This window comes from Crocodylus porosus, unplaced genomic scaffold (genome assembly GCF_001723895.1).
Source record: "Crocodylus porosus isolate Cpor-Errol unplaced genomic scaffold, CroPor_comp1, whole genome shotgun sequence".
NCBI classification, from domain to species: domain Eukaryota; kingdom Metazoa; phylum Chordata; order Crocodylia; family Crocodylidae; genus Crocodylus; species Crocodylus porosus.
Window position 1 is genome coordinate 5345887 of NW_017728886.1, and position 10278 is coordinate 5356164.

The 10278-nt window shown below is 45.7% G+C and overlaps 1 protein-coding gene across 1 annotated transcript in view; it reads left to right on the forward strand.

Moving 5' to 3' along the window:
- The window catches only part of JMJD4 (jumonji domain containing 4), a 13539-nt gene extending 4627 nt beyond the window's left edge, over positions 1 to 8912 (forward strand). Inside the window, exons 3-7 of the mRNA XM_019529654.1 lie at positions 951 to 1116; positions 3489 to 3614; positions 5401 to 5668; positions 6734 to 6880; positions 7747 to 8912. Coding sequence (XP_019385199.1) covers positions 951 to 1116; positions 3489 to 3614; positions 5401 to 5668; positions 6734 to 6880; positions 7747 to 8058 — 1019 coding nt within the window. The 3' untranslated portion in view covers positions 8059 to 8912. The remainder of the gene's footprint in view (positions 1 to 950; positions 1117 to 3488; positions 3615 to 5400; positions 5669 to 6733; positions 6881 to 7746) is intronic.
- Positions 8913 to 10278: the final 1366 nt, after the last annotated feature.

Below are 10278 nucleotides of genomic sequence, written 5' to 3' on the forward strand. Positions count from 1 at the left end.
AGATGCACATCTTGCTGGGGTCGTTTGACCCCAGTACTTTTTCCTGCCATGGCAGGGGGTCGGACTAGATGATCTGCTCGGGTCCCTTCCGACCCTAGAAACTATGAAACTATGCTAGATAATCCTTGTCTGAAAGGGAGCAACTTTGCAATGCCCGGATGACACTTAACACATACTAAACTGCTTGGGCATGCATTTGCTCCCATTTTAACTGCACATAGTGTTAAGTTGAACATGTGACACCACCTTCACATACTTTACGTTCCATCATGTAATTCAAAGTTGTCCAATTGGCAGCCCACAATGGCTTAGTGTGGCCCCTGGACTCCTGCCTGCTGCCCCCATTGCTCCTGCACTGCTCTAGGATCTGGTGACAGCAGCTGGAGGGGGCAGGAATTGCCCGCATGGTGGTGGATGGTAGCAGGGAGACTTGCATGGTTGGGGGAGGTCCCAAGAAGTCTGTGCAGCGTGTATCCTGCCTGGGCTGTGGGCCTGCAACCTATGCAGCATTTGGCCTTCTGGCCTCTGAAGTTGGACAGTCCTACTGTAATTTATGCAACTGCTTCTCTTTAAACTTGTGAATTGTCCTACACATGCTCAAGTGCTTGTCTGTTTATGTGAGTTGGAGAGAATTAGACTCCTGCTATCATGCATCTTCATACTCTATCCTGCAAGAGTCATAATTTTTTTCAGCAACCCATATCTCATTCCCGGTCCTGTTTACTTGGTAAGACTTGCTGAAAGGTCACTACTGCAAGCATTGTTAGGACTTCCGATACTCATGATATAAATAATGCTGTTGATCTCAGGGAAGTGAGATGGATGAAACAATCCGTGTCTTCATATATATTTATACAGCACCTAGCACAGGTGCAGCCTAGGTGCAAAATACAGGAGGTTTTAGATTTGCTGTCAATTGTTTTTTTTCCCCCAAAATGTTTACATTTCAGGGGAGGCTGTAGTACCTGTTGCCAACTGTGAGGTCAAGGAGTACAATGCCAATCCAAAGGAACAGATCCCTTTCAAGGAATATGTTAGCTATTGGAAAGAACACATTGCACGTAACTACTCCTCACCCCGGGGGTGCCTCTATTTGAAAGACTGGCACTTGTACAGGTAAGAGAGCACTTTGATTCCCTCTGCATGCCATAACACAACAGTAAACTTCTTACTCATTTACACTACTCTCTCCTTACTGTAGGTAGTGTCATTATTTAGCAGCTGTCCACTGAAATACTACTGCTGCACTACACTGAGGTACCACACCTCTTGGAGTTCTTCCAACCATTCTCATAGTGTGAGACACATCTTATAAAGACAGTGTCTCCTGGATACCTCCCATCTCCCTCTCACAGTCTTTTTGTGTGAATATCCCAGGGGCAACTTCAGGGATGTCACAGTGGCTATCATTTTGGCCTTTGGCTTATGGTAAAAGTTTACAAGGAAAAGATACGTCGGGATCATTTGTGCCATTAACCGTACCTAAGTGAAGTAAGCACTTTTGTCCTTTCATTGAAAAAGTTAATTGTAAATCTCCTTTTCTGTTTGTTGCATCTTCCCATCCTGGATGCTTCTTTCCCGTTTCCCCAGAGAGGAGTGGAGAAGCAAGCCTTGGCATGCATCCTGGGCTGCACTGGTGGTCTTGTGGCTATGTCAGGGGGCTGGTGCTCCCAGCTGGGCAGAGTGTTTGCTGACCTGTCAGCATAGCTCTAGGTGAAACCAGAGAGGTGGGGAATGCTGACCCATCTGGCTAGTGGCCTGCAAGTGCCACACGCAGACTCTAACTGGCTTAGGGACCGCACCCAGAGAGTGATGGTGGATGGGTTGTTCTCAGCCTGGAAGGAGGTGGGCAGTGGGGTTCCACCAGGTTCGGTCCTTGGACCGGTGTTATTAAATATCTTCATCAGCAATTTGGACGAGGGTGTGGAGAGCACTTTCTTCAAATTCACAGATGATACCAAGTTATGAGGCAAAGTTAACACGCCAGAGGGCAGGGAACAGATACAAGCCAACCTGGACAGGTTGGATCAATGGGCGGAATGAAGTAAGATGCAATTCAACAAAGATAAACGTAAGGTACTCCACCTAGGAAGGAGGAATCCCCAGCACACCTATAGGTTGGGGGATGACCTCCTCAGCAGCTCAGAGGCTGAGAGAAATCTTGGAGTTAAGTCCAAGATGAACATGAGCCACCAGTGTAACGAGGCCATCAACGAAGCCAATCGCACCTTGTCGTGTATTAGCAGTTGCATGACCAACAGATGGAGGGAGGTGATGTTCCTCCTCTATGTGGCATTGGTCAGGCTGCAGTTGGAGCACTGTGTCCAGTTTTGGGCACTGCACTTCAAGAGGGACATGGAGAATCTGGAGAGGGTTCAGAGGAGGGCCACTTGCATGATTAGTGGCCTCCGTGAAAGACCCTATGAGGGGAGGTTGAGAGATCTCGATCTCTTCAGCCTTCACAAGAGACACCTGACAGGAGACCCTGTAGCCACTTATAAGTTTATCAAGGGAGGACAACAGGGAATTGGTGATGCGCTATTTGCCAGAGCATCCCAGGGAGTAACTAGGAACAATGAGTGCAAACTAGTGGAGAGCAGATTTAGGTTAGACATTAGGAAGAATTTTTTTTTTACAGTAAGGATGGCCAGAATCTGGAATGGGCTGCCAAGAGAGGTGGTGCTATCACCTACCTTGGAGATCTTCAAGAGGAGGCTTGATAGACACCTAGCTGGGGTTGTCTGACTTCGGTCCTCTTTCCTGCCAGAGACAGGGGGCCAGACACAATGATCCATTGTGGTTCCTTCTGACTCTACAATCTATGAATCTGGACACTTGCTCCCCTCTTCATGCTGTCCACACCTCTAGTGCTCCTCTCCCCCTGCTCTAGCTTCCCTTCCTCCCTGGCTGACTCTGGCCGCCGATTCTAGTTTGCTGCATTGAAAGTGGCTCCTGTTTCTCTGGCCCTGTCTGCAGTGGCAGGGACTTCTAGGATAAGCATCTAGACAGGGCCTTCCTGTTGGCCTGCATCTACTTTTATAGACATGGAGGTTCTGCTTTGCTATGAAGAGTCTGGTTGGTTGTAAAAAACAGCTTTTTAAGACCGCCAAGAGGCAGCAGTATACTAACTGATATAATTCTTCAGGGGCAGTCAGGACATCTATAAACTGGCTTTGGCTTCATATACATCTGCTAGGAGGTGACTCAGTTGGACAAATGACTAGGCACAGAGGCTTCTTACTGAGGGAGGACACTTGTTTTCTAAAGTACTTTTCCTTCCATGTTCTGCAAACAGTGGTTGACCATCCCCCTGTTCATGTGGGTGGGCAGATAGAGGACCCGGGACTGTTAACTGACTTGAAGAAGATGACAGTAAGGTATCAGCGACCCACTTCCAACACTGGTCTAGCACCCTTAACTACTGGGAAGCTGAAATTCTGACTGAAGATTGCCTTCCTCTGAAACTCTTTGCTTTGTCTTTTTTTAAGAGCTTTCCCAGAGCAAGATGTCTATACAATCCCTATCTACTTCTCTTCTGACTGGCTAAATGAATACTGGGATGCCTTAGCTGTGGATGACTATCGCTTTGTCTACATGGGACCTAAAGGGTCATGGTAAAAGTACCTTTGTTTCTCCTCATTCTTATGTACTGCTCAAAAGGTGTTATTATTAGCATTCCAGTAGCATCCAGAAATCTCCATCACCGCTGAGGGCTATTGTGCTGGGTGCAACACAACATAAAATAAGGCAACTTAATCTAAGCAGAGCAGTAGTTCTTAACTAGAGTGGCACAGGATCCTTTTAAGGGTGCCATAGCATATTTGTACTGTTCACTGTGCAGACAACTACATATAATTCACAAGATAAACCCAGAGGTCGTGTCCAGATGAGCTTGGACACGCACCGCACATGCAGGTATTCCCCGTGCTGCTACCTTGCAGTCTGTGTGTGGGGGGGTGTTAACCTTGGGAGATCCTGGGGTCAAAAAACGTGTACCTTAAAAGATTGGGGTGGTGCACATGTGCTGCCCAAAACCACAGCCTGGCCAGCCAAAGCCACACTCCAGCTGCTGGCCAGGTTCCTGGCTGCAATAACACTACGGCTGCAGCTCTCTGGGGCCCCAGGACCCCAGGTAAGGCTGCTGGGGCCAAGACAGTTGCTGGCCCCAGCTTCACCTACCCAACCTGGGGTAATCTACCATGCTCCATAGTTCCCCGAAGACAAGTAAAAGCGGCACAAGGTGTACCACTGCTGCTTGTCCCCAGGGAAGCAAACGACCGCGCTCATCTGGGCAAGGCCAGAGATTCTAAATGGAAATTCAGAATATCAAAAGCATTTTGATCTGTCATGGACTTTGAGTTCTTTGTCACACAAGAATGGCTCTCTAATATTTCTGTAGTCAAAAGATGATTGAAAGCTAAGAGCGGCATTCTCCAGCAACACCTGGAGTCAAAAAAGTTTGAAAAACACAAAGTAGAGACAAGGTCTAACAGGCGGGTATAAAGCACAAGAGGAAATGAGGTCAGAGAGAAGGAACTAAGTGCCACCAGTAAGATTGCCCATCCTAGCCAAGTGTACAATTTGTGCAGTGGAAGTGTACCATAGTACCATTATATCTTACTGGGGCTAAAAAAATGGAGAGTGAATAGGGAAAAAGCAGCAAACTGTAGTCCTTCCTCAGAAAAAACAGATTTGCCTAAGCAGAGCACAACAGAAACTATCAACACGACTGGTTTAGAATACAAGCACACACAAAGCAGTTAGAACTTGCGCTTCACATTAAGACCTGCAGCTTTGACATATCCAGGGGAGGAAAATACAAGTGAGGATTTCTGCACTGAATATCCTAGCAGCTTGAGTAAATGCACAGAGATTGAGCAGCAGTGAAGTGCCTTTGCTTCAAGTATTGAAGCCTTTCATGTATTGAGTCTGTAGGGCCAGCAAAAGCCTCATGAGGGAGCTGATGAGTTAACTAAGTGCTTTGTAGGTACAAAACAAAGTCCAGCTTTGTATTGTTCACTGGTGATAAACCAGCCCTTTCCATATTGGCTTCAACCTATACTGTAGAACCTGCTGCCCTCAAATGACCTGATATCTAGATTGAAAACTTCTCAGCAGGGAGAAAGGGTGGGTATGAAGGGGAGAGGGTGCTTAAACTTGGTTTTGACCAACAAAGAGGTGATAGGAGTTGCATGTCTACACTGTGCCTCCAGCGTGTCGTGGGACAAATGCTTGTAGGTGCATTCTGCTCCTGTTTGTCTAGCTCAGTGGTGAGGCCATGTGCATGGGAGCTGCATTGTAGAATTTTGGAGATCTGTGTGAAGCCAGAAAATGCTCTTAGCTTTGAATTTGCTTACGGGTTTTGTCTCAGTTTGCTGAACCCTCTGTCTTGGCCCACAGGACTCCATTTCATGCAGACGTCTTCCGTTCCTACAGCTGGTCAGCCAATATCTGTGGGAAAAAGAAATGGCTGCTCTACCCTCCAGAGGAGGAGGAGTACCTTAGAGATCGCCATGGTAACTTGCCTTTTGACATCACTGCGCCTAATCTTCATGACAGCAGCATTTACCCTCGCTGTGCCCAAAGCTCCCCCCCTGTTGAAGTCATACAGGAAGCAGGAGAGATCATCTTCATCCCTAGTGGATGGCATCATCAGGTTTACAACCTGGTAAGATAACTGTGACCCTCAGCAGCCACATGCTTCCTGAAACCCTCTGAAGAGTTTCTTTAGGCAGTTAAGGCATCGCGTTTGCAGAAGAGCAGCAGGTAGTATGCAAGATCTAGGGGAAATGCACTCACCATGAAGTTAAATTAGCCCATGCTGAGCCCCATAGCTGTGTCCAGACAAGCTCAGCCATGTGGTATGTGGCACTGGTGCACATACTGCAAGTTCAGCTGTTCTCCACACTGCAAGGAAGCAGTGTAGGGGTTGGAGGGAGGTTTGACCCCTGGATATCCAGGGGTCAAAACCACATAAAGAAAAAGTGGAGCAGCACACATGGGGGCAGTGTGTGCTGCTCAGAAACAGAGTCTAGCCGGCCAGAGCTGCACTCCAGCTGCCAGCCAGGCTCCAAGCGGCAGGATCACCACTGCTGCAGCCCAGGAAGCCCCCAGGACCCTATCTAAGGCTGCTGAGGCCGGCGTCCTTGACACCACCCAAGGTAACCTGCTGCGCGCCAGAGGGCAAATGGCACAGGCGTTCCCTGGGAACAAGTAGTGGCAGCACAAGGTGTCCCACTGCTAGTTGTCCCCGGGTAGCCAAATGCCCACACTTGTGTGGATGTGGCCCATGCAACCATAGCTGGAAGACTTAGAATCAATTAAACTATAAAGTGTCACCTTGCCTTCCTTGAGGAATGTAGTCTAGATATATCCTGACTTACACTGCCCTGGAGTTTTGCAAACATCAGAACATTAGCTAACTTAAACCACACTTCTCTTTTTAATACATAGATTTACAGCAAAACACAATTGGTTCTGGTTGTATTCAGGAAGGGGGAAGAAATAGTGCAAAGACCAAGTGTCAGAGAGGAAGCCTGAGCAGGGGGAAATGTGGGCAGGAGGTTTTTAACAAAGAGATGGTCTTTGAAGATGAGCGAGTCGCTTTGACATTACAGGGGCCATTCCACTCACTGAGGGAGGGATAGTGGGTGGGATTTCATGTGTCTGCACTCTGTGTGCACACACTCACAGGCTGAGGTTAATAATTAGTTAAATTCACAATGTCTTGCAGGAGGATACCATTTCCATTAATCACAACTGGGTGAATGGCTGCAACGTAGCTATCATGTGGTGCTTCCTGCAGGATGAATTGGCAGCTGTCCAACGGGAAATTAGTGAATGGAGAGAGACTATGGATGATTGGCACCTACAATGTCAGGTATAACAGCTGGTCAAACGATGAACGCCACTTTGCATGGTCCCTATCAGCTTTAAGACGGATAGGGCCTTATGCTGGTTCCTATTCGGAGGTTTATGCTTGTTTCCAAGTTGGGAAACAGCATGAGCAAGTCAGTTTGATGGTTAGAGACTTGTGCAAGCACATGTGCTTGCACCATTCATTTCAGAATAGGTGACTACAGAGCTGAAGTTTTGTGTGTTGATCCTTGCCCACCAATCCAATTTCTAGACCTTTTCATTACTAGTTAAGTCAAGTTTCATGAAAGGCAGTCAGTGGTACATTTCCCTGCTTGAAATCTATTGCCCTTGGGAACAGTAAAGCTGATGTTATAGAACCCTAGGCAGGACGATTGCTTGAATACGATGTTAAAATCCCTTGAGATCCAATGGAGTGTGCTGCTTAAGACCAGTTTAGAAGCACTGGCTGCAGCAGGTCTTACTTTTGCAAGTGCCGCTTTGAGAAGGAATAACTGTAATTGAGTGATATTCTCTATCCAAAGCTCCAAAAACCTTTATGAAGCAGCCTGTAAAGGTGGAGGAAGTCTTATTTAAGGAAACTACTCTGCAGCTGGCAGAGAGCAGCTCCGGCAAGTGAACACATACAACAGAATGGAAACAAGCCGGCAGCACCACGGCAATTGATTGTGGCATTTGGAAATAATCAAATTTCCTATCCATGACAATACATTTTACTCTTACTAGGCAGCAGGAAACCACAAGAGAAAGGCTTAAATGTGGTTACCATAAATATTTCAGCCACTTACTGCCTTGATAAGGGTGGGTTTGTTTTCACTCTTGCTCTAGTTAAAAAGGAGGCATTTAAGCTTAGCGTGGCTTGTTCCTTAGGTAATCATGAAAAGCTGCACGGGCATAGACTACAAAGAGTTCTACAACTTCCTGAAGGTGATTGCAGAGAACAGGATTTCAGCCTTGAAAAGTGTCCTGGATGACGAAGCTTTAGCAAAGAACAGTCCCAAAGCTGCCATCTCCACTCTAGGCATGCTGCACTCAGTGTTTGACTTAAAGAGGACTGTGGAAGTGCTAACTTCTTTGAGCGCTAATGAGGATTTCAAGAAACTGGACCTCAAGTCTCTTTCCCCACCTCCAGAGGCATTACTTCACCACTTAAAAGCAGCCATAGACACTGCTCTGTTATAGTTTCCTATTTTATTCAGCTATTTGTAAAATGCACCTGTTGCAACAGAGGCACGCAGGGGAAGCAGAAAATACCTGTATTTACAGCTATTACAGTTTAAGCACAATAAGCCTTAATGGAGATTAGGGAAAGGGAGTATATTAGGATACAAGGCACACTATACATACTCTCAAGAAGGTAAGGAAGTCCATAGGATCAGACTCTGTTAGCGCAAGATAGAAATGGCTCAACTGAACATTCAAGGACAAATAGTTGCCTTCCTGCTTTGTATTCTTAGCTTAGGGTCATGGGTCCTTAGAATTTACCATCTACACTGTTCATCCATTTGAGTCATTCACACATGAAGATATACTCTCTAACTTGTCTACGCCATTCAAAGCATGCATGTTATATCCAGCAAAAGTTGTTCTCTGAGCTTTAATCAACTGAAAAACAGCAAGTTTAAAAAAAAAAAAAAGTTTAGAAAACTAAGCAAAGACAGTTCATCGTGGCTGGCTGGATGCAGCCTTAGCTTATTTTTCTAGTGGAGGAGGAATGGTTTTAAACAGGCTGATAGGAAATTCTGCATGATTTCAGAGCACAAACTACGAATTTGGTGCTACCACATTAAAATGTCTGCATGGCACTGAGAACAAGCATTTTCAATAAAACTGAAAAGCATCCTTATTGCTGTTAGCAGTTTGCACCTAAAGAGTTGGTGTGGAAATGTAGTTGCAACCAGTGTTTCTGTGAACAAACTCCAGTCTTAGGGATTAGTTTTTAAATTATTGATCAAAACTTCCTCAATCTTTGCCATAGGTGGCCACTGATGCTGCTATGTTTCTAAAACTGCACATTAAAATATTTAAATACCTTGGCTAAAATCTCATTCTTCTAAGAACCTTCCTTCAAATATGAATTGTATACATGGTTTAATCAGTATCTTGCAGTTGAAGTTGTACACTTAATAGAAAGCAACCCTACCCCCAGTATTATTGTCTTCAGTGAAAAGCACTGGGAAAGCAGCATAGAGAGATCATATTAAGTTTGCGTTAATTATAAAAGATGACTAAATTGCTTGCTGGCTGTTTCTTCAGACTGGATAATGACCAGGTTTTGCGCACTTGGGACATTAAAGTTCATAGCTATTCAACGAATTTTACTTTCCCCATAAAGGAAAAACTTACTATGCGCATCCTTACCTACCCTAGCAGTGGTATGAGAGTTCATGTGGTCTAATAGGAGTCTGTCCCAGTGGTGGGATTCCCTGGATTCCAGTGCAGTTCATTTTGACAAAACAATGGCATGAAAACAGATGCTGGCCCATTCAACAAAGTCTCTCAATGTGCCAGAAGTGTTTTACATACCAAGTACTTGAGTTCAGAAACTAAGGCATATGTTTGCCTTTGGTTATAGGGTCCAGTCTTTAAACAGTTCAGCAATGCGTGCAGCAGTAGGAGACCCTAACAGTATGTTAAACAGGGTGACTCAACCCAACAAAGTTCTTTTGCTAGGGGTAGACACATGTTTGAAATCAGACCACAGCATGGTCTTCCTCAACTTCCTTGCAAGAATGAAAGAATTTCAGGATACATTCCAAGCAGGTGTTGAAAACAAGGAAATGTAGAACTAGAGCTATCCTGGGGATTGCTATTGACAGTATTTTACATGATTTGCCAACTGAATATACTGGAGCATTTTAATTATCACAGCCTTGGACTCATCTTGGGAGACATGTTCAGCTCCTTGTCAGGCACAGGATTCAAACCTACCTCTCCAGCAGACACTGCAGTCTGAACACAGCACTTTGACGACTTGTACATCTTCCCAGGCAGCTGTGCTGTCTGCCACTTGCATCACTACTCTGCAGTTGACAGCATGAAGGATCCACAGATGAAAAGCTTTCCTTGTCTTGCACTGCAGCTGTTTTGTTTTTTTTTGTCCAGGTAAAAAATGTGTTCATTAATCAGCTATGGGCAGCCTCTGTGTGTGGCATGTGACCGACTGGGGAGGGGACAGGCAGCACAGTGCCAGATAGGGCAGGGAACAGAAAGGGCAGGTAGGGAGCACAGAGCTGGGAGCAGAAGGCAGAGCAAATTGGGCATGGGGAAGAGTTCAGAACAGCACTTGGAGGGCATGGGGTTAATTTCTGGCACACCTGCCAAAAAGCTTGGCCTCCATTGATATGAAGAGTTGCCAGACTGAAGTCAATGAGTATGGGAAAGTTTAAGATCCAGCTTAAA